At 38.1% G+C, this 24,782-nt stretch overlaps 2 protein-coding genes across 2 annotated transcripts in view; both read right to left on the bottom strand.

The window, feature by feature from the left end:
• The window catches only part of LOC120073823 (kinesin-like protein KIN-7K, chloroplastic), a 52,233-nt gene that overhangs the window by 20,981 nt on the left and 6,470 nt on the right, over nt 1-24,782 (bottom strand). The window contains exons 7-13 of the mRNA XM_039026689.1: nt 16,649-16,714; nt 16,516-16,569; nt 16,282-16,341; nt 14,700-14,778; nt 9,159-9,226; nt 231-293; nt 3-107 (exon numbers count right to left, since the gene is read on the bottom strand). Coding sequence (XP_038882617.1) covers nt 3-107; nt 231-293; nt 9,159-9,226; nt 14,700-14,778; nt 16,282-16,341; nt 16,516-16,569; nt 16,649-16,714 — 495 coding nt within the window. The remainder of the gene's footprint in view (nt 1-2; nt 108-230; nt 294-9,158; nt 9,227-14,699; nt 14,779-16,281; nt 16,342-16,515; nt 16,570-16,648; nt 16,715-24,782) is intronic.
• On the bottom strand, nt 23,281-24,776 carry LOC120073824. Its single transcript, XM_039026690.1, has one exon. It carries the CDS (start codon nt 24,536-24,538, stop codon nt 23,645-23,647), a length of 894 nt encoding a protein of 297 aa, XP_038882618.1. The 5' UTR covers nt 24,539-24,776; the 3' UTR covers nt 23,281-23,644.

Below are 24,782 nucleotides of genomic sequence, written 5' to 3'. Positions count from 1 at the left end.
ACTGTTCCAAGAGTTAGCAGGCTTTTATTAATATATGATCCCTCTTTTCGCCTTATACCAGTAGTTTCAGCTTTTGAGCTCTCAGAACCTGCCAGATCGATGAGGTTCTGCAGGTATAAGTAATGTAGGAAAAGTTACAAAAAAAATTGCAGAGAATTGATACACTACAAGATGATCACGTAAATAGTCAAATGTAAAACGAAATGTTGAAAGAGTTGGTGTCCTATTACCAGTTGAGACAGGTTTACAGCTTCTCCTTCACTGCTTTCACCACATGGACTGCTCTCTATCGTCTGTTCACAAGAGTGAAAATACTATTTCAGCAATAAATCAACCATGTCTCCTATTCTTGTTAGTTGTTACAAAAAAATTTTTAAAAAAATTATCTATTCAAACAAATAAATAAAATCAAAAAATTTAAAAAATAAAATTAAAAAGTAATAAATAAAAATTATCGAGGTGTCATAACCACAACAAGAACAAGGAAAAAGAAAGTAACTTAAAGCGAAGGTTTAATCAATGATATTACTTATTTTACCTATATGTTAGCAAATTCTGTTATTCCGATAAAAAATATTCAATTATAGAAATTGCGATAAAAATATATCAAGTTTAATCATCTCGAATACTATAAGTTTTAGGTTGGTTAATACATTTATTCATATTAGTTATTGAATTTTCGCTCATGTTTAGATTCATATTTTTATTTAATTAACAGAAACAAATACAGTGAACCATAATTTTCATATTCCTAGGTAGCTAGCCCTCTGACCGAAAGATGCCTATAGAAGATACATCACACATCTGTACTCCAAGCCAAATCCCTATGAAGGTCAAAGTATTTCTTTACGCTCAAAAAGGGGTCCAAAAAGTGACCATGGTTTTTTGTTCTCTTTTTCTTTTTTATAAGAATAATTAAGGAAAGAACAAAAGAAAGCCACCAAAATAATAGGCGACGAAATGAAAACAATTACAAGAAAGTGCCCACTTGGTAAGTTTAAAAAAAAAAAAATACAAGTATAATTACAACTTACAAAAATGTATAGAAGCATGAGAAACCAAGGTATTCATATATCAAACCTATAAGCCCTTGATCAATTAGGCTGCCCCTTTGAACAACATACATGACCCATTAATCTTTATTCTTAAGATATGGGAAGTAAACAGTAAGTTTCAGAATTAACAAGCCCCTCTCTATAGATTACCAAACAAGTAAAACAGATCCAAGTGTTATCATGGCTGGACATCACTCCATGCCTAGGAGGCTATACATATTCAAAGGCATTACTATTCTTTCAGCCTCTTAGACATAATGTGATGCTTCCAACCAGAATATAGTTAAAAAGATAGAAAATAGAGAACACTAGGTTTACATGGAAAACCCTAGAACAGGGAGAAAAAACAACGATAGAAAGTCTCTTTTTTCTTATTTTAACACACAATGAAAGTTACAATAGAAGTTATATTTATAGGCTCTAGCAAGCCCTAAAATAAAAAAAGAAAATAAACCTAGGGTAAAGTAAAATACTAAAACACCCTTGGGGCTATAAACTATCAACAAAGCCCCTTATTTCTAACACTCCACCTTAAGTTGGAGCGTAGATGTCAATCAGACTCAACTTGCTAACACATGAGTCAAAACTTTGCCTGAGTAACCCTTTGGTGAGAACATCAACAACTTGTTGACTAGATGGAATATACGGAATACAGATACTGTCATTGTCCAGTTTCTTTTCTATAAAGTGTGTCAATCTCCACATGTTACGTTCTATCATGTTGTACAGGATTATTGGCTATGCTTATAGCCGCTTTATTATCACAATAGAGCTTTAGAGGTAGAACACTATCTTGGTGTAGATCAGACAGAACTTTCTTCAACCATATTTCTTCACAGATTCCCAAACTCATAGCTCTGTATTCAACTTAAGCACTGCTTCTAGCAATAACACTTTGCTTCTTACTTCTCCAAATAACTAGGTTACCCCACATAAAAGTACAATATCCAGAGGTAGACTTTCTGTCACTAACTGATCCTGCCCAATCAAAGTCAGTATAAGCCTCAATGCATTTCCTTTACCTAGAGAGTTTTTCAAATATCTCAAAGTCCGATTTAGAGCTTCCATATGTTCTTCGTAGGGTACCTACATAAACTAACTAACAACACTGACGGCATAGGAAATATCTGGTCTAGTATGAGATAAGTAAATCAACTTTTCCACTAGACGTTGATACCTCTCTTTATCAATAAGAACTTTGTCAACGGAATCTCCAAGTTTCGAATTGAATTCTATCGAAGTGTCGACAGATCTACATCTAGTCATACCTGTTTCTTTTAACAGGTCAAGAGCGTATTTCCATTGTGAGACAAAGATCCCTTCCCTTGATCTTGTCACCTCCATTCCAAGAAAATACTTTAGATTCCCTAGATCGTTGATCTCAAACTCATCAGCCATTTTTTTTTCCAACCTGGTGATCTCAATAGCATCATCTTCTGACAGGACAATATCATCAACATACATAATTAGAACAGTATTTTTCTCAGATACTGACCTTTTTGTAAACAACGTATAATCAGAATGTCTCTGAGTAAAACCTTGGGACTTAACAAAGGTAGTAAACCTGTCGAACCACGCTCTCGGGGACTGTTTCAAACCATACAAAGACTTCCTGAGTTTACAAACTTGATGATCAAACTGAGCTTCAAAGCCTGGAGGGGCTCATATACACCTCTTTTTCTAATTCACCATGCAAAAATGCATTTTCCACATCAAGTTGATGGAGAGGCCAGTCTTTATTAATTGCAACAAAAAGGACCTGGACCATGTTTAACTTCGCTATAGGGGAGAAAGTCACAAAATAATCTATCTCATACGTTTGAGTAAACCCTTTTGCTACAAGTCTGGCCTTGTACCTATCTAGAGTTCCATTTGATTTATACTTCATAGTGAACACCCACTTGCACCCAACTGTTTCATGCCCTTTAGGAAGAGCAACAAGGTCCCACATATTATTCTTTTCAAGAGCTCTCATTTCTTCCATGATGCCAGTCTTCCACTCAAGAATTTCCATAGCCATATATGTTTTTTTCGATATTGTTACTGTATCAAGGTTGGCAATGAACGCCCTGAACCTAGAAGACAGATTACTATAAGACATACAGCTATACATGGGGTACTTGGTGCAGGATTTGGTGCCCTTTCTCAATGCAATAAGTATGTCAAGAGAGATATTATAATCCTCTGGTTTGCTTGATTCCTCATCTGTAATGGGATTTTGATTACATTTTCCAGCCTGATGAAGAATCTCACCCTCTTGTATTTTTGTTGAAGTCTCATCACTGCTTGCAACTTTGTTATTCTCTAGAACTAACATATCATTCCTGTCATTCTCGGCCAAATCAATGATATCATCCTCAACACACAAGTTAGTATTATCAAGGCCAGTAGTACCTTGAGCTTGCGTTGGTTCAGATTCATGGACCGAAGCCGGTGGAGCAGTAGGGGATACCATTTTCTTTCTGAGATTCTACCTGTAGTAGGTTATCCGAGGGACTTGTTTAGTGGGTAGAACGGTGTCATGGACACTCAGGATGGGTTCAGTAAGGAGTTCAGGAAGGTCAGTAGGGACTGAAGATGTGGACCAATTAGTCTCTTCACTAGTACTCTCCCCCTGAAGATGACTAACAGGAAAGAAAGGTTTATCCTCAAGGAACATTACATCCATGGAGATGAAGTATTCTGGGAAGAAGAGTGGAAGCATTTATAACCTCGCTAGTGAAGGGGATACCCAACAAAGACACATTTCTAAGCACGAGGAGTAAACTTATTTTGGTTAGGGCCATGACTATGGACAAAGACAGTGTGTCACAATCTAACTTTGAGATAATAGATTGTGAACCCACTTGTGCAAACAGTGAAGTGGCGACACGTGAGTGTCGACAAATCTGGCAAAGACAGAGAGTCAAGAGAAATGCCATGATGCAACAAAGAAGGACGGTGCATCATCCAACACACCAACATGAGTAGGCAAACATGCCATGTTGAACACTAAGTAGAAAGACAAGTAACCATGTCATCGGTGGTGTCAATAACAAGCTTAGTAGGGCCAGAGGGGGCCCGGGCCATGACCTTGGAAGGTGAGGTTCCGTCGTGAGTTTGGACGAGTGGCTCTAGAGTTAGATGCATATTGATAAGATATGCAAGCACGTCGAATTTCATGTCAATCAAAGTCCAGAGGGGCGCTCTACATTGGTGAGTGACCGTTCGCCACATGTCATATGCATGGGTGGGAAAGAGGAAAACGTTCAGAATGTACTATACGGGGAGGCATGGTGTCAGCTCTCCACCACCCTTTAGCCCGTGGCCTAAATGAGCTACCCCATGGCACATGCGTGCCATGGCGTGAGCGAGCGTTACAAGATAAGTGTCTTGGACGTCTTCCATCAAGAATGGAATCTCATGGACAATGTCGGACAGCACGGGTGTGCCGGCATTGCGCCCCCTCCCATGGGCCAGAGGTTTGATGTAGCACCTGATATGCTGTTTCGATTCAACAAGGACCCAGAAGGGTCTAATTCTCCATTATGTCCGGATGGATAGATGTCCGAAAAGCCCCGAGTTGGATTGTTGCCCATGGGTTGATTGACGATGGTTCTCGATAAGCATGCCCGAGCAGAAGAGAGAAAGTTGATGACATCCCGACACTCGGGATGGCATCCTGAAGCTTCAATGGGACCCGATAGTTCCCGATTGACCTGATACTTACCCGAGTTGTCCCCGTAAGCATTGTAATGGCCGGCTAAAGCCCGATAGGTGACCATTAGGCCGGTAGAAGCCCAGTAGGCACCGAAGTAGACCGGTAGAGCCCGGTAAGCATTGTTATGTCTCGGAAAGCCCCAGTGTCTGAATCACCAGGTAAACCCCGATAAAGGGTTATAAGCCTATTTTGGACCAACGAAAGGTCATAACTCATCCCGGTGAAATTCTGAAGCGATGTATAAGTATGGGGGACGTGGGGAACCAAGATGATGAAGAGAGATACGACGTTGCATTATGATGACCTTAGCCTCATATATGGGCAAGATCAAGCCTCAGGACTTGGCCTAGAGTAAAGGTAAGTCGGTTAGAATCGCACATAAGGGAAAATACACGTACAGGCGATGTATATGGCCGAATGAAGTTCAATTATGCATGATTCAATTTGGTTGAGGATGAAAGAACCTCACCTAAGGTCCGATGAAGCTTCAAAGAGTCGAGCAAAAAGTGAATTGGGACTTGAGCATCCAGAACCTCGCCTAAGGTCCGATGAAGCTTCAAAGAGTTGAGCAAAAAGTGAATTGGGACTTGAGCATCCCTTAAGGCTGACCATGATCACGGGTGAATCATGGTGCCGCTTGGTTGGAGAAGTACAACTGTGACGCAGTGCACCCAAAATCTCAAAGAGGAACATTAGAAATAAGCCGCGTGGTAGGGTATGACTCCTTGAGGTATTCAAGAGGAATTTGGAATGGAAGGACACGAGAAGGCATTCAATTAATAAGATGAGTTGCAATTAGAACTGCATCCCCCCATAAGCAAGAAGAAAATGAAGTAGACAGCATGAGAGACCGTGCAACCTCAAGAAGGTGACGACTTTTCCTTTCAGCCACCTCGTTCTGTTGAGGTGTATAGGCACACGAGTTTTGGTGGACAATGCCTTTAGAAGATAGAAAATCACGAAGAGTATTATTAAGGAACTCACAACCATTATCACTACAAAGAATAGCAATTTTGGTGTTGAACTGAGTCTCAACAATAGTGTAAAATTGTTGAAATACCGATGAAACCTCAGATTTATCAGTGAGGAGAAAAACTCATGTAAGACGGGTATGATCATCAATAAAGGTCACAAACCACCGTTTTCCCGAGGAGGTGGTAATACTTGAGGGACCCCAAACATCACTATGAATAAGGGTGAAGGGCTGAGAAGGTTTGTAAGGTTGAGACGGAAAGGTGACTCTACTGTTTTGCATGAATGCACACATCACAAGATAGAGAAAAGATATCAATTTTATTGAATAAATGAGGAAATAAATATTTCATATATTTGAAATTTGGATGATCAAGGCGAAAATGCCACAACATACAATATTTTTCTGAAGTTGAAAAATAAGAAGATAACAACTAGTCCTATAACAGTTCCTAAAGAAAGCATCATCATCAAGAGTCCCCTATTGTGCCAGGCAGTACCAATCGTCTTCCCCGAACTCAAGTCCTGAAAGAAAACATTATCTAGTGAGAAAGCAACTTGACAGATCATATCTCTAGTTATCTTGCTAATAGATAGTAAATTGTAAGATATTTGGGTACATGCAGCACATTCTGTAAAGTTAAACCATCAAAACGAGAAATATGACCCTTGCCCGCAATAGGAGCAAAGGTCCCATCTACAATCTGAATCTTTTCATTACCAACACTGGGAAGATATGATAGAAAATTATCAGAAGATCCAGTCAAATGATCTGTAGCCCTTAAATTAAGTATTCATGGTTTCTTTCCATTTGTGTTGAGGAGACTTAAGGATTGAGAGGTACCTAACTGAGCAACAGCCCCAAGGGAAGAGACGCCAGGGTCACTTTGGCAATTCACCTGAGGTTGTGACTAGGGAGGCACTCACAGATTCGCTCATAAGAGCCCACCAGGATTGGACCTGTCATTTGGAGGACGTCTTCTGCCATTCGATGGTCTACCATGTAACTTCCAACACCGATCTTTCATATGCCAAGGTTTCTTGCAATGTTCACACACTGGGGTCTGTTTCCCATTTTGCTTATCACTATCAGAACCAGATAATTTCGTACTGAAAGCAGCAGAATCAATAGCAGATACAGTCGTGATGTTCATAGTACTGGCTCTATCTTCCTCTAGAAGAACTTCAAAACACACTTCCAAAAAAGAAGGTATAGGCCTCTGTCCAAGTATATGGCCTCGCACTGCATCGAACTTGGAGTTCAAACCAGCTAGGAAATCATAGACACGATCAACTTCCTAAATCTTGGAATACTGAACACCTCCACAAGGGCAATCCCAGATAATTTCACAACACAGGTCCATCTTCTGCCAGATTAAGGACAATTTGTTAAAGTATGAAGTGACATCCATTGTCCCATGTTTGCACTCGTGAGCCTGTTTACGCATAGTGTAAAGCGAGACGCATTCTGCCTCTTAGAATATAAGTTCTGAAATACATCCCAGATATCTCGAGCAATCGCAGCATACAACAACGGTTTCCCTATCTGAGGTTCCATACTATTAATCAGCAGTGATCGAAGCAGGGAGAAGACTCCTTTCCAAATGCGCTCCTGAGGATCCCCTGGCCTTGGTCTTGGTATCTCACCAGTTAGATACCCAAACTTGTGACACTCCTCAAGAGTCATTTTAATGAACTGAGTCCAGGAGAAATAATTTTGACCATTCAACTTTTCTCCTGCAATTAACCCTATGGAATTTCCCATAGATCCAGACAAATAGTTTGCAGTAGTTAAAGCAAGGAAAGAGGTTACCAGATTCTCTAGAAACATCAGTAGACCGGAAGGAATATCAGAATTCACTATACTAGAATTTAAGTTTGTGGAAGCACCTAGGGCTGCCCCAAGAGCAACGATTTGTTGTTGAAAACTTGCTTGAAGATTAGCCAACTGTTGTTGAACCATTATCGGAGATAAACCAATCGAACCTTGATGTTCATAACTAGGCAGCTCATGATGAGAAAGGCTCGACAACTGCAGATAGGTTTCTTGCGGCTGAAAGGGAAAGAAGCTAGGGATTCCCGATGTTGCCGCGGCAAGGGATTTACCTCTGTGGTAAGCGAACGACTCACCAATCTCGACTTCAAGGTGTAGGTTTCAACTACTGGCAGTGAAGTTAGAGGGATAGGCAGCGGCAGCTCTCGGTAACAAGGGAGGAACACCGGCAGCATTGTGAAAAAGAGCGGCGGCACTAGGGTTTCCATCAAAGGGTTGCAGCGGCACTAGAGTTGGACAGATATGCAAGGACTGAAGGGACCGATTAATTGCGGCTTGGATAGCAGTAACAATGACGGTATCGGCGGCGACAGAATTAGCTTCGGCGACGTCTCCGACGGCAGTAGCGTTGATGGTCAAAATCAACAGTAGCGAGGCTGGTGCAGAACTAAGATTATCTTGCAATGGTTGGTTTTTGCCGATGGTGGTTAGGGTTTCATTACCACGCTCTGATACCATGTTAAATGATAGAAAATAGAGAACACTAGGTTATGTGGAAAACCCTAGAACAAGGAGAAAAAACCACGATAGAGTCTTTTTTTTATTATTTTAACACACAATGAAATTTACAATAGAAGTCATATTTATAAGCTCTAGCAAGACCTAAAATAGAAAAGGAAATAAACCTAGGGTAAAGTAAAATACTAAAATATCCTGGGGCTATAAACTATCAACAAAGCCCCTTATTTCCAACAAATACTTAAAGTGAATAAGGCACGAACCAAAAATTGGACAATGAAAAAATGGAATGGAACAAAAATTTTGACATGTAGGTGGTCCGACATTTCTTGAGAATTTAACAGCAGAAATGTCAATTATAAAAACAAAGCTAGGAGTTTAAAATGTCGAAGGATTGAATTGAAGGCCAAAAAAATTGCTGTGCAGATGGCCATTTTAAACTTGAGTTTCTTGAATATGCCCAAGTATGTTCAATAACATGAAAGTATTACAATTCTTGGATAAAACAAGCACCGAAATAAAAATGATGTGTATAACACCATTAGAATGTATAAATAAGAAAGAAGACCAGGCATTCTTTAATACCAAGAGAAGCATCTCAAGGAAGAGGTCCAACGCCCAATTGAAAACTCTTTACCAAGAGATCATAGCTACCGGTTATTAAAAGGTCTTCACCAATGGAGGAAAAAGAAAAAAGAAAAAGAAAAAGGGTCACTCAATACAGGAATGATATTCACCATGATAATATATCACCGACTGCAGATGTAATTCTGCAAGCAATAATAAGAGAGGGTATGGTGAAATCAAGTCTAAATTCATCAAGTAGAAGTTGGTGAAGAATTACACTTGATTACCCAACCAGAAAAGAGACTAAAATCAATCAAAGTAGCGTTATGCTTTCGTTAAGATATAGATTTACCAATGTAAATATTGTATGGCTTCTGCTGCTTAACAAATTGAAATTTGTAGACCCAACATGTCTGTGTTCTGTTCGCAAGAATTAAAATTTTATCAGAAAGTGAAACTGTCATAATGTAATATCATCAAAATAACAAACAGATGCAATTACAATATACAACTTCCGAAAAAATTAACAGTCATGCTTGTGAGACAATAGATTAAAGAGGTTAAAGGATTAAACTTCATAAAATAAACATATATTAATAAGAAAATGCCTGAAAGTAAAATATAAAGACAACTTAATGTAATCATCAGCGAACTATACAAGGCAGATCTATTCGATAGTCATCCATAATAGCCAAGAAAACAGAAGAGCAGGGACGGTCGGTAACCTTACAAAATAACTTTCAAGAAACGTGATCAAGTAGTTTGTGGAAGTAAGAATTTAAATGCCTCCGGTAGATTTGTATAGTTATATTTGAATTAGTCATTTACATCTTTTAATTATTTTTAGATGTTCTTTCCTTTTATAACTAGTTCTCTTTGTTAGAATTTCTCTTCTATTATATTTACCCCATTATTAGGTCCTTTTTTGAAAAATATGAGAAAATTATTATTTTTCCAGAAATAACATGGTATGAAAATAGAAAAACTAAACCCTAACCATAATCCTAGCCATCAGACATCATCAGCAGTCTAAGTCATCGCTGCTTATCCTCACCATCATTCATCAATGCCGCCATCAATATCTGCCATAGAAATTGTCATGGAGGTGGCGAGATCTAAAGATATCATTGTCATTTCTCAACAAAAATATATTCTAGACTTGTTAAAGGAGACTGGAAATCTTGAGTGTAGACTTGCAGAAACACCTATGGATCCAAATCTAGGCCAAGACCAAAGTGAAGAGATTAGTACAGTTGACAAGGGCATGTATCAAAGGCGGGTGGGAAAGTTGATTTATTTATCATAAACTAAACTAGACATATCATATATATATATAGAACACACACACATATGTGGTTTTTCTTTTTAAATGAAACAGTCTCGTATGATTGATGGAGGACAAAAATTATCCGCCCATTTGGGTCAATGAAACCAATTTTGAGAGGATATTTCCATAACCTATTCAAATACAACAATCCAAAATCTATCTCCCGGCTATAAAAGCACCTTCTGTTTCCGAGTTTGTCAACGGGAGCACCCTTCTCAGGCGGTTAGCCAACACTTTTTCAGTAATTTTATACATACTTGGTCTAAATCCTTCACCTAGTCATGTTATCCTTTTTAGGAATGAGACAAACGTACGTTTCAGTCATCGATCTATCCAAAATACCCCTTTCAAAGAATTCCTGAAAGACCTTGAACAAATCCGCTTTGACCACATCCCAATTATCTTGATGAAAAGCTAAAGAAAAGCCACCAGGACCTGGGGATTTAGACCTATCGCTAGCAAAAACAGCCTGCTTGATTTCTTCCATAGAAAAGAGGATCGTCAACCCCTCCCTTTCCCTAGGAGAGATTGGATTCCAGCCGATCCCTCAAATAAACGGTTTAGGAGTAACCTCTGGCCCATAGATACTCGCAAAGAGAGAAACCACCTCCTCCTCAACATCGATGTCCTTCCTAATTGTCTCCCTAGAATCCTTAACTAAGGGACCGATCATATTCCTACTATGCTTGCCACTAACAATCCTATGGAAAAAAGCAGTGTTACAATCGCCATCTTTAGTCCAAGCAACTTTCATCTTTTGCCTCCAAGAGCAGGCCTCTTTTCTAATTACCTCGGCAAATTGACATTTGTAGGAATCTCTTTCCACCTTTAAGGCTTCCCCAAGAGGACCATCCATCTCCCCCTCGTCTATCTCTTTTATTCGAGCCACAAGCTCACTTTTCTTCACCCAAATGTCTTCAAATACTTCTCCGTTCCACACCTTTAGCTTCCCTTCTAAAGCTTTCAACTTACTTCCAAATATGAACCCTTCCCACTTCCCTTGAACAGGAGGATATGTGGGTTCTAAAGGACGGATGTTGAAGCCACATATTTTCAAACTGGAAAAAACTAGGCCCCCACCTCTGAAAACCCGAGGACGGGATGATAGGCCAATGATCAGAAGTAATCCTTGGGCCAACCACCTGACGAATCTCCCCAAATAACTCAATCCAATCCGGAGAGAGCAGAAACCAATCAATTTTGCTTCTAGCTCTGCTATTGGCTCACGTAAACCTCCGGTTCAGCAACGGAGGATCCATCAACCTCCCACCTCTGTAAACCGATTAAAATTTCGCATTGATCTATTGGCTCTCCCCACAGGAGCCCTTTCATCATCGGCCCAAGTTAAAGTCACCAACGATACATCAGTTCAAATTACAAAGACCAAACAGATCTCCCAAATCATTTGAGAAAGGTGGTCCTAATTGTTGAACGTTTAATGAGGAATTTCTTTTAGGAAGGACATAAAGGGGGCAAACTAAATCACATAGTCAAATGGGATTCTATCACTCGAACCCAAGCAGATGGTGATCTCGATATTGGAGGCCTGAAAACAAAGAATTTAGCCCTCCTAGCTAAGTGGGGGTGGAGATTTATCAATGACGAAAATTCTTTATGGAGCCCAGTAGTAAAAAGTATCCATGGCAGAAGCTTGTTTGGGTGGCACACTAGTGGAAAAGTCACTTGCAGCCTTCGTAGTCCTTGGATCAGCATATCAAGGACTTGGTTAAAAATTGAAACATTGACTGCCTTCAAAATTGGTAACGGAAGAAGAATTGCTTTCTGGCTTGACTCTTGGGTGGACAAAATACCTCTAAAAGACTCCTTTCCAAGACTATATAGAATCTCCTCGAATCCAAATGGTGCTGTCTACGAATTATGGGACTCCTCACTCGACTCTTGGTCCATTAATTTTAGAAGGCTATTAAAGGAGGAAGAGTGTGCTGATTTTCAAATCCTCATTGGCCTTGTTGCAGCAAAAACAATCACACCAAATCTGGATAAACGAAGTTGTGAACTTGAAGCTAATGGAAATTTCTCGGTAAAATCCCTTATAACACATCTTTCCACGGCTTCCCCCATTGGGAAACGTTTGGAAACTTCATTGTGGAAAACTAAAAGCCCCCAGAGGAATTAATATCATAATTTGGATAATGCTTAATGGGCTTCTCAATTGTGCTGCTGTAATGAAAATTAAACTTCCCTCTCACAGCCCATCTCCACAAGTTTGTCCTCTATACTTGGCAGATTCAGAAGACCTACAGCATTTGGTCTTCAATAGCGGTTATGCTGAAATTTTTAGCACCACCTGTTTGAATGTTTCAACCCCAGTTGCAGTTTTGGTAATGAGTTCAAGGACAATGTTTTGCAGCTGCTGATCAGTCCTAAATTTAAAGGAAAACCAAGATTGATTTGGTCCAATGCAGTGAAAGCCTTGCTAGCAGAACTATAGTTTGAAAGAAATCAACGTGTTTTTCATGATAAAGCTTCCCCTTGGATGATCCGTTTCAAGATAGCTTGGCTCAATGCTTCCTCGTGGTGTTCCCTTTCCAAAGCCTTTGAAGATATCTCCATCCAAGACATCGGTCTCAATTGGAAGGCCTTCATTTTCCTTCCATTGTAGTCTTGTTTATTTAGTTTTGTTTAATCTTTTTGTTGCTGGTTGTTCTCAGTTGTAGTTGTCTTGTATTAGTTTCAAGCTCTTGTAATGTTTTGTTCTTGGCTTTGTACTGGCTTTGTATTGGTTCCTAGTTGTTCTTGGAACCTCGGTCTTGGTTAGTTTTTTACTTTACTGGATATGATGAGAGTGTTAAGGAGGTGACAACCTAGTTGAGATGTCCAAGTACACTCACTGATCATTTGGCTTTAGATTTGTCTCTTCATTGTATTATTATTTACTCTGTTTTGTCTCATTTTATTATCTCAATGAAGAGGCTCGTTTCCTTTTTCAAAAAAAAAAAAATACTTATACTATATTTGTTCGTTATTGGGTCCTTTTTGAATAATAAGAGAATTATTATTCTCCAAAAATAACAGCCAATCAGCTGAAACATTAGGCGATTTGAACAGCCAGATGAAATGTTGACCCAAGGATTTCTAAGACCAGCCAATCAGCTGAAACATTGATCTTAGACATGTTAAATATTGTACAGGATTCAGAAAAAGTTTCCTGGCTCAGCTTTGTCTCTGAACTTTTGCGTTCTGCTGTGCACATGAAGTTCAGAGGATCAAAGCTAATCCTCTGTTCTCTTGCCCATCTAGTTCATCTTGTCGGCACATATTATTAGCAACTTTTGATGTACTGTTGTGCTTCCAAAATACAGTCAAACAGGTCATTCTTCAACTTCTTTGTGCGTAGAATTTCAAAGACAGAATGCTAAGAAGGCATGAGATAATGCTAATAACCAATTCTGTGGGAGCTATGAGAGGTGAGAAACAGAAGAAACTTTGAAATCAGTCCAGAAGAAACTTTTTTTTCTACAGATTTCTGGGGATTAACTAGATTCTCAGCTTCAAATTGGTGAACTCTTTCAAATAGTTCTTTTGTATTTAAAATGCCTCCTCTATTATATCCTCGTGAAGTTTTCAAACGTTTTGGTAGATTGGAGGATTGCTCATTTTCTTTTTTGGATAATAACTTTTCTTGATTATTGAATTTGGTTTCTTTGCACAACAATAATCATCCATAAACCATGTGATTATGACATGATGTAAGCCTCTCAATTTTATATATATTTAATTTTCATATTTTGCCTATACCTACTTTTCTAGCAACTCCTGACTGGGGATGGCAATGGAGGTGCGGTCCCAGGCTCAACTTTCAGTTTATAAATTAACTACCTAGTAAATAAAAATTGATCAAATATACAAAAGAGTGAAAGACTTTACATGTAAATGCATAAAGTGTTACGAGTAGAGAAAAGTTTTACCATTTATTGGTTCAACTAATTAGNTATATATATATATATATATATTGTAGTTTATGTACATTTGTATTATTTAAATAGATTATTATTTTGTTTACATTAGATATTAGTCAGTTATTTTTAATTATAGGTCATTATTTTCCTTTCCTAGTTAGTTTCCTTATTTGTAAATTGTTGTATTATATATGCCCATTATTGGGTCCTTTGAAAATAAGAATTTAATTTCTCCAAAAACCAAACTTTATCGACTAACATAGAAATAGTTAATAAATAAATAGAATTATGACTAGAGGTTTGAATTCAAGGCCAGAGTTGGGTCCCAGAAACGGAAAACAAATTATCCATCCTTATGCCTCAAGTTAAATTGGACTAAATTCTTCTCCACTCTCAAACTCATCCTCGTTTCAAATGAAGATTTCCCAACCCACTCACCAGTTACCTGTAAGGGATTTTATCATCCCTGCCCTTAAATTAACCATAATGAGCATCTGAAAATCTAATAAAGAAAAAATAATCTTGACTCACTTTCAAATAACAATCAGCATTTAAAATGAATGTTGCAAGAGAAATAAATCATCATAGAAATATTCAGATCCTTTTTCTTTTCCATAAAACCAAAGACTCTCTCGAGTATTCTTACCTTCCCCCGCTGCAATAAGTGAAAGTGCATGAGCTGGAGATAGTACAACTTCTTCCTTAATTCCTTCCACAAAGGTGCCCTAAAATCATCAATGTAAAAGTAAATGCACATAGTTTCAACACTCTTATAATGCTTGACAAAATCTCTTTATAGCTGGAATAAATATCATGGCTGCAAGCAAGTAGAATATGAATATACTGAAAACTGGCAAGAAATTAAGGTCCATAATTAGTCCTCCTTGACTCAGATAATGCAAAAGCTAAATGAATCCAGAAATGTAGTAGGTTAGCCATATGGTAAAACAAAAAACATTTGCATTTAGTTTTCTCTTTTTTTCCCCTAATAGAACCAAGGCCTTCATAGAGAAAACATGCAAGAGAACAAAGGTGCATACAAAAGCAATTATTCATACAAAAAAAGGCTCTAATTAAATACTGTGCCTAACCCAAAAAAAAATAAAAAACTTTCAACCCCTCTAAAACTCTTCTTATTTCTTTCAAGTTAAATGCCCCATAAAACTACCAAGAACCAACATGCCAAAGAAACCACACCTTGTCACAAAACAGTGGGTGCAGAGAAAAACCTCCTGCCAAATGGAACATTCCCTATTACAAGCAAAACAAACCCCAAATACTCCCAAGAAGCTATCCCAAATCAAACAAGCAAATTGACAGCTCCAAAGGATATGATTGAGACCCTTAGATGCATTTCTTCAAAGAATGCACTACTTGGAAAGAAAGAAATATCAGGATTTTGAAGAAAAGTCAAATTCTTATTGTGGGGATTTTTGTAACCTTGTACAAATTACTTCCTCTTCTTGGACTCTTAGGCACAAGGTTTTTTCTTGGCGTTTCTTGCCCATTATTCTTTGTTCTTCTTTGTTTCTTGTGAAGTCTTAGCTGGGTGGTAGTTTTAGTTCTTTAAGTTCGGTCAAGTTCTTGTATTTTGGTGGGGTATGTTTTAAACCACCAACCAGCTACCTTTACTGCCAGTTCATTCCTTGTTTTACCAATTTATTTCTACCATGTCTATAAATATTGCAGCATGTTGTACATTTGAGGTATTGAATAAAACTTTGACGTATTTCATTCACTTGTGTCCATCATTGAGATTTCCTGTCTAAGCTTGAGAACAAGTCAAACCTTTGGGCCAAGGGTATTTCAGAGAGTGCAAAGCATCCATAGTACTTCAGTTTTGTCGGGAGGAATAACTATGAGTCTAAGCAGAGGTAGGGGTGTGAGTTTGTACGAGAGTTGAGGGATTATATGAGCAAGTGGGCCTCAGTCTATGATATTCACTATAAGGACAGTAGAGAGAGAAGGGGGACTTAAAGTAACTAGGGGCTTCCAAGGAGAAAATCAAACCTCTTGAAAGTCTAAATGGTTTTGGTGTAATGCCTTCTCCTTGCATCTTAATATACTACAGAGAGCGGAAGTATGTCATAATTCCATTTAACTATTACTTTAACCTCCCCCTGAGCATCCTCTCTGATTCTCCTAGCAAGGAGAGACTCAAACCTCTTGAACTGGCATTTGTTGACATATAAGACATTGAATAAAGAATAAGAAAACAAGTACATTACCTGAGCATCCTCTCTGATTCTTAGATTTTGTCCAGCAGGATTCAACAAATCATTAACGACCTGGAATGAAAGAAACATTTTAGTGCCATTAAAACTACTCAAGTAGAAACCTGATTTTGCACTATTTTACTTTGGTTGTTGCGTTGGAAATCTAAAAGCTCATAAAAGTTTGCAAATGAAGTGACAATAAAATCAAGCATCAGAAACTAAAAGCCTAAATGGAAAGGATCGTACCTCGTTGTATATTTCTAGGTATGACACCCGAAGAAGAAACTCCCGATTTGGAGTCTGGATGTAGAAAGACATTAAAAAAAGTATTACTTTCAAGATGATGTATTTAAACCATAGATAGTTTCCTCGCATTTACCTCTTGGATGATGCTAAATGCATCCTTCACAGCCAGTGGTATTATTCCTGGCGACCTCTGATCACCCTACAAATGGGGTATGACCTATGTAAGTTCATTGACAATGTCACTAATCCAACTATGTACCTATACAAAACACATTTTTCATAGTCTAATAAGAAGCACACTAGGTCAAGTTTATAACAGCCTGCCCGCCTCCTTTGAATATAAATTCATAAAATTGTGCCCTCTTACATGACAAGTCAAATGCCATGCCCCTGAAATGTCTTTAGACCATAAACAAGCCATCAAAAGTTCATCCAAGAATATGTAATATCTTAACTCCAAGTCAAAGGCATCCTTTTCCTATTTAAATCTAAGAACTTATGAGTATGAAATATTTAAATGTAAGAAATAATAATGTTTTGTTTTATAAGAAACCAAGTTTCATTGAGAGAAATGAAAGAATATCCAAGAGAGTACAAAAAGAGCAAGCCCACCAACAAAAAAGACCCCTAAACTAGTTTTATAAAAACCAGATCTCAATCCAAAAGAACGATGCCAAGCTAATAATTGCCAAAATATAATCATAATAAAAATAAATAAATATATAAAAACAATTAACGAACACCCACAACGAAGAGTCAAGTCTAGTCACCTTCCAAGGCTCTTCACCGAATCCCTCCACCCCTTTAAAGATTCTGCTATTATTTATCTCAAGCCAAATGCCCCACACCCCAATAATAATGTATTAATGTATTAAAATGTGAATAACTACCAATTTGATTTATGTTTAAAAATAATCTAGGAAGGTCTGATTTTATATTAACCTTGAATAAAATACGACAATTACATCAATAAGTCCAATTATTTAAAAAATAAATAAATGAAAAGAGTCTAGTGCTCAAGATAAAAGGAAACCAAAAGAAAAACTTTCCAAAATTACCAAAACAAGTACATACAGAAGAAAATGAGAAAAGGACTACGCAGAAGGGCAAAAAAAGTCGATCCAGATCTATCATGAAGAGACTTGAACCCATACTAAACCAAAGCGACCAATCCAATGAAGAGGCTTATCCTATAAAGACCGTTGAACTTTTTCAAACCAAAGCTTTAACAGAAAACTTGAATGCCAACTAAGCTTGAGAATAGGCACACAAAGAGAGGTTGCAATGCTATACAAACAACCAAACAAAAAGGGCATGATACCGAAGGAATAAGAACCCAACATATGCAGCAACAACCTTTGACCATCTCTAGAAAAGAGTTAAAAGCCTAGAGCCTGGAGAGTGTAGCTTCAATTTCAACCCAAAGGACTACCACCGAAACAAAGTGCAAAAGAACATTCCATAAGATTGAGGACAGATTTAACCCACTTTACACAATTAAAGACCACAAGCTTCTACAATTGAAGAAAATGTGGATGGTATCTAAGAGGGAGACAAAGGAGAAGCACTCAACCTTGTATCTTGAACACGCTGCTTTTTCTCATTCCTATGGAACAATAAATCAAAAGCTTCCCCTATATGTTCTCCTAAAAACGGTTCCTCGGGAACTAGGTCCAAATGATGAAAATCAGATTCTTCATTACTCACATTAACAACCAAGTCCTCATCAGAATCATAGGAACAAGGGAGATCCTTGAAAGGAGAGTGACAAGCAACACCTCTAGTAAACCGAATCTTCAAACCAAGGATCAAAAAAGTCAACTGACTGAAAACCTTTGAAGAACAATGACTCCTTGTTGAACTGTGTAGACAATTTTTCTCAGACAACGAAGGAACTTGAGATCATACACACTTCTCCTCTTACAAGTCAAAATTAACTACTTGATTCTCTCTTTCGAGCCCCAGGTAAAGTGTGCAAGCATTTGGAAAGATTGATGTGTGATTTCCTTTGGGAAGGGATTGATGAAGGTAAAGGAAAAGGCTCGCACCTTATTAGATGGGAGGTTATCGAAAAACCGGTTTCTTTGGGGGATTAGAAATTGGGAATCTCAAGGGTCGAAACAAAGCCCTTTTAGCCAAATGGCTATGGCACTTTCCGCTGAGCTCAATTATCTTTGGCGTAGGATTATTGCTAGTAAGCATGGTCCTCATACTTATGAGTGGTTGGATAAAGGGTTTAAAGGCACCTACCGGAATCTTTGGATAGATATCTCAAAAGAGTTCCCTGTCTTTACTCGTTAGGTTCGGTGTGTGGTGGGGGAAGGGAAAGAGACGTATTTTTGGAAAGATCACTAAGTGGGGGACAGACCTCTCTATGGGTTATTTCCCCCTGTTATATCATCAGTCTTCTTTTAAAAACCATTTTGTGACAAATTTTCTTATTTGGAATGGGAGCTCTTGTACGTTTTCCTTCGGGTTACATCGGACTCTTTCTGATAGAGAAACGATGGACATGGTGGCTCTCCTTTCTCTTCTTGAGAGCCATCCCTTTTGTCGTGGGAGGAGAGATGTGAGAGTTTGGAGCCCTGATCCTTTGGAAGGGTTCTCGTGTAAGTCCTTTTTCCAGTGTTTGGTTAACCCTTCTCCTCTTGGTCAGTCTGTCTTTTTGTCGTTGTAGAGGATTAAAGTTCCTAGAAATGTGAGGCTATTTACTTGGCAAGTTCTTCAGGGTCGTCTTAATACGTTGGATAAGCTTGTGAGGAAGATGTCACCGATGGTTGGCCTTTTTGCTATATTCTTTGTTGGAAGGCAGAGGAAGACTTGGACCATATTCTTTGGCATTATGATTTTGCGAGCTATGTTTGGGATTCTTTTTTTCCAGGCATTCGGCATGTTGAGTGCCCGACACAGAGATGTTAGAGATATGATCGAGGAGTTCCTCCTCAATCCGTCGTATAGGGAGAGAGGCCAGTTTCTTTGGTATGTTTGTGTTTGTGCTATTATTTGGGTACTGTGGGGTAGGGTGTTCAGAGGGTTTGAAAGGGATGCTAGAGAAATTTGATCTCTTGTTCGGTTTCATGTTTCTCATTGGGCTTCTATTTCAAAGGCTTTTGTAACAATCCTTTAGACTCAATTTTGTATAGTTGGGGTCCCTTCTTGTAGGGGGAGCCCTCTTTTTGTGGGCTTGGTTTTTGGATGCCCGTATATTCTTTCATTATTTTCTCAACGAAAGTTGTTGTTTTCATATTAAAAAGAAAAGAAAAAAAAAAAACTACATGAAACTTGGAAGAAGAATGATCGACTCTCTGGGTATAATGCAAGGGAAAAGCCAGAATAAACCTCCCAAAAGCCGGAAATTTTTATTAAAGTCTTTAAATTATCATTTACTTCCTTTTTAAAGGCTTCCTCATAGGCATTCACTTCCTCAATAATTCAAAATATTAAAAATGGATCAGCCATATGTAGAATTAGGAGTAATCAAATGATCCAACTATGAAAGGCTACACAACTTTGTACCGAATAATCAAGCTAAAAATGACTAATCTTCCATAATGTCATACTTTGAATTCTAATCCTCTATTTGAATGGTAATATTCTAAAAAAAATTTCCCTTTTGCCTCCTTTAGTATCTCTCTTGAAAACTCTTTAATTACTTTATTTTTATGTAAATATTTTATTTGGTTACCTTAGTGTCAATACCTAATTCCTCACCGAGGTTTCTTTGTTTTCCTTTAAAGGTTTTTTTTTATCATTAAAACTTCCTTCTTTTAGAAGTAAACATCTTATATATTGTAAAACTCTTAGGTTTGAGAAAAAATCATAATACTTTATTCATTCACCAAAGATATGAATATATACAAGTGTACAAAGCATAGAAAAGGAAAATATCACAAAATATTTACAAGAATGGAAAACCCTAACTATAGAATTATAACACTCCCCCTCAAGTTGGAGCATATATGTTAATCATGCCCAACTTGTTATATAGATAATCTATACGTCTTCCATCCAATGTTTTCGTGAAGATATCTCCTAATTGTTCTCCAATCTTCACATATCCTGTAGATACCAACTCTTGTTGAATTTTCTCACATATAAAATGGCAATCAACTTCAATATGTTTAGTTCTTTCATGAAATACTGGATTAGACGCAATATAAAGTGTTGCTTGATTATCACACCACAACTTTGTCGGTGTGGTGATATCAAATCCAAACTCAACAAGTTCATATATCCAAATTAATTCACACACAAATTGTGTCATTACTCTATATTTTGATTCCGCACTTGAACGTGACACCACATTTTACTTCTTACTCTTCCAAGAAATCAAATTACCACCAATAAAAATACAATACCCTGAAGTTGATCTTCTGTCTTCTTTAGATCCTGCTCAGTCAACGTCTGAGAAACATTCAATATTAGTATGACCATAATCCTTATATAATAAACCACGCCCGGAGCAGCCTTCAGATAACAAAGAATTTGTTCCAATGCAGCCCAATGATCAACTGTAGGGCATGACATGTACTGACTCACAATACTTACTGAATAGGCTATGTCGGGTCGAGTCACTGTAAGGTAATTAAGTCTTCCCACTAACCTCCTATATCTTTCAGGATCTTTTAGCAATTCTCTATCTTTTGTGAGCTATAAGTTGGGCATCATTGGGGTACTACATGGCTTAGACCCTAGCTTTCCTGTTTCAGTCAACAAATCAAATACATATTTTCTCTGCGATAATAGAATTCCTTTCTTACTTCTTATTATCTCAATTCCTAAGAAGTATTTCAACATGCCCAAATCTTTTGTATGGAATTGACTATGAAGAAAGGTCTTTAGAGAATGGATATCTAAAGCATCATCACCAGTAATCACAATATCATCCATATATACGACTAACAAGATGACACTACCCTCAAATCTCTTAAAAAAGACCGAATGATCTAACGTGCTCTTCCGCATTCCAAAGCTTTCAATCACCTGACTAAATTTTCCAAACCAAGCTCCTGGGCTCTGCTTTAATCCATACAAGGATTTACGAAGACGACACACCATTGCATTCTCCCCCTGAGCAACAAACCCTGGTGGTTGCTCCATATACACCTCTTCTTGAAGATCACCATGAAGAAATGCATTTTTAATATCAAGCTGATGTAAAGGCCAATGATTGATTGAAGCTAATGAAATAAACAACCTTACAAATGCCATTTTTGCTACAGGAGGAAAAGTATTAGCATAGTCAACGCCATAAGTTTGTGCGTAGCCTTTCGCTGCAAGGCGCACTTTCAACCGAGCAACAGAATCATCAGGATTGATTTTAACTGCAAACACCCATTTGCAACCGATAGTCTTCTTTCCTGTAGGGAGAGAAACTAAATCCCAAGTACAATTATCATCTAAGGCAGTCATCTCCTCCACCATTGCGGCACACCAATTAGGATGAGACAAAGCCTTATGAACAGTTTTAGGGATGGATACAGACTCTAAGGATGTAATGAATGAACATATGGAAGGCGACAAATGGCTATATGAAACAAAAGAGGAAATAGGAAGAGCACATGTACGCTTACCTTTACGAAGAGCAATAGGAAGATCATCACTCGTTTCTGGATCCAATGACGAAGAAGACTCTGGTACAGGGCATGGAACTAAAGGAGGTTGTCGTCGAGTATAGACCTTAACGATGGGTGGAAGAGTAGAGGTAGCCACAGGTAGAGATGAATCAGGAAGAGGATCGGAAGGAGAAATAACTGTATGGACAAGGAAATCATCCTCTAATTCCTTATGCTCCCCTTGACTCTTATTCGAAGAGAAAGATGGTGATGAAAAAAATGGGGTATGTTAAAAAAAAGTGATATCAGGAGAGACGAAATATTTATTTAGACTAGGACAATAACACCGATACCCCTTTTGGACATGGGAATAACCAAGGAAAATACATTTTAAGGACTTTGGATCCAGCTTGGTATGCTGAGGCCGAACATCCCGAACAAAGCAGGTACAACCAAATATTTTAGGTGGAATGGGAAACAAATGTTGCTTGGGGCATAAAGTACGAAAAGGTATCTCACCCTTAAGAATGGAAGAGGGCATGCGATTTATTAAGAAACAAGCTGTGGAAACAACATCAGCCCAAAAGGATTTTGGAACATGCATCTGAAACATCAAAGCTCTGGTTGTCTCAAGGAGATGACAATTCTTTCGTTCTACAACCCCATTTTGAGATGGAGTATCGATACAAGAAGATTGATGAAGAATGCCATGGGCATCTAAATAAGACTTGAGTGTATGAGAGAAATATTCCTTAGCATTATCACTCCGTAGGATTTTAAGAGCACCACTAAACTGAGTTTGAATTTCAGCATGGAAGTTATGAAAATGAGAAAGTAACTCAGAACGACTTTTCATTAAATATAACCACGTAACACGAGAATAGTCATCGACAAATGTAACAAAATACCTAAACCCTCCTTTGGACTCAATAGGACATGGACCCCAAACATCAAAATGGACTAATTCAAAAGGAGCACTAGCTCATTTATATTTGAGGATACAAACTCAAACGATGAAATTTAGCAAACTGTTGAAGTTGTGGACGAAGACTCTTCAACACAGAGATAGACGGATGACCCAAACGACAATGCTCTTCAAACGACACGCTTGAGCATGTGATGGCCGTAGGTGTTTGTGGTTCAAAGATGTAAAGACCTCCAAATTCACGCCCTTTACCAATGGTCTGTTTCGTCGTAAGATCCTGAAATAAGCAATAACAAGGAAAAAAGGAGACACAACAATGAAGATCATGAGTAAGTTTACTGACCGAAATCAAATTAAACGAGAAATGTGGTAAATTTAAAACTGATGACAAAGAAATTGATTCAGTAAGATGGACGGTTCCTGATCCTAAAACAGGAGTGGAGGTTCCATCAGTTATAGTGACATTAGGTGAAGAGGTAGATGTACAAAGGTTAGAGAATAAACTAGGGTTACCTGTCATATGGTCTGTAGCACCAGAGTTAATGACCCATTTTGACGTGGAGGAAAGAAGGCATTTAGAAATATTACCTGTCTCTGCGATGGCCGTAATGGGAGTAAAAGATGATGCCCTCAATAACTCTTGATACTGCTAAAATTTAGCAAACTCCTCTGCGGAAATCGTAATTGACTTGTCAAGATTATCAGGAGTCGAGGCGACATGTGCAAAGGGTGATGGCATCCTCTGACCCTTATTCAGCAATCTTCTACATTCACGCTTCGTATGACGATAATAGCAAACAAAACTTCCTGGATTTGATCTTTGGTTATTGGGATGACCTTTAGAGCTATTTAATTCAACCCCCTTATTACCTCTATAATCATTTGTGCGCCCAATCAAAGTACTACTAGAATCAAATGACGTAACTGCTTGTGTCTTTTCAGTACGAAGTATTCGAGTGTAAGCTTCTTCCAACGATAAGATATTTAAGCTTGACAACATTTGATCTTTGGCCATTTCATATTTAGGTGCAAGACCTACTAAAAAGCTCATGATAAACAACTTTTCACATCGAGCCATTAGAACTTTTGGATCTGTGCTGATTGGCATCAAGGCATTGAATTCCGCGCATGTATTTTTAACCTCCATAAAGTAGCTTGTAAGAGATTTTTCTCCTTGATCGGGTTGATATAGAGTCTTACAAACATCAAACACTCTATTAATATTCTCTTTCCCTGAATAAAGGAAATCCAAATATTCCAATAGTTTCTTGACTGATTCGCAGTGATTTACTAGTTCAACAATTTCACGGTCAATAGAATTCTTGATTTGTAGAAGCATTCTTGAATCGTCCCGCCACCAAATCTTCTTATTAGCATCAATCGGTGACTCTTCTGTGATGTGATCATCCATCTCCATGCTCCTAATAAAGTGGCGAACATTTGATCTCCATGAAGAGTAGTTGGATCCATTCAACTTGTGTTCAATTACTTTTGACACCATAGGAACAATCTCAGACATGACTGTTGGTTTCTTATCAGCCATTACCTCAAAAAATAGACATCGGACAGCAAAGAATCAAACCCTAATTTACCGAAGAGAAATCTTTACAAGCAGTGAGTATATCTATATATCCCAAACAAACACACCACCAAGAAGAGTCAACAAAACTGAGGAAACCCACAGAAGACGAACCAAAACAATGGCACACGCGCCTACATGCGTCGGCGCGTGGACGGACGGCATAGAGGAACGATCGGCGCGTGAGCCTCACGCGCTAGTCAGATGG

The sequence above is a fragment of the Benincasa hispida genome, chromosome 3 (assembly GCF_009727055.1).
Source record: "Benincasa hispida cultivar B227 chromosome 3, ASM972705v1, whole genome shotgun sequence".
Taxonomy (NCBI): domain Eukaryota; kingdom Viridiplantae; phylum Streptophyta; class Magnoliopsida; order Cucurbitales; family Cucurbitaceae; genus Benincasa; species Benincasa hispida.
Note: the sequence above shows the minus strand (reverse complement) of the source record. Positions and strands in the feature narration are given on the sequence as shown.

What these genes read in the sequence shown, in the direction of transcription:
- LOC120073824 (XM_039026690.1), bottom strand. Translation starts at nt 24,538, where the DNA reads ATGGCTGATAAGAAACCAACAGTCATGTCTGAGATTGTTCCTATGGTG.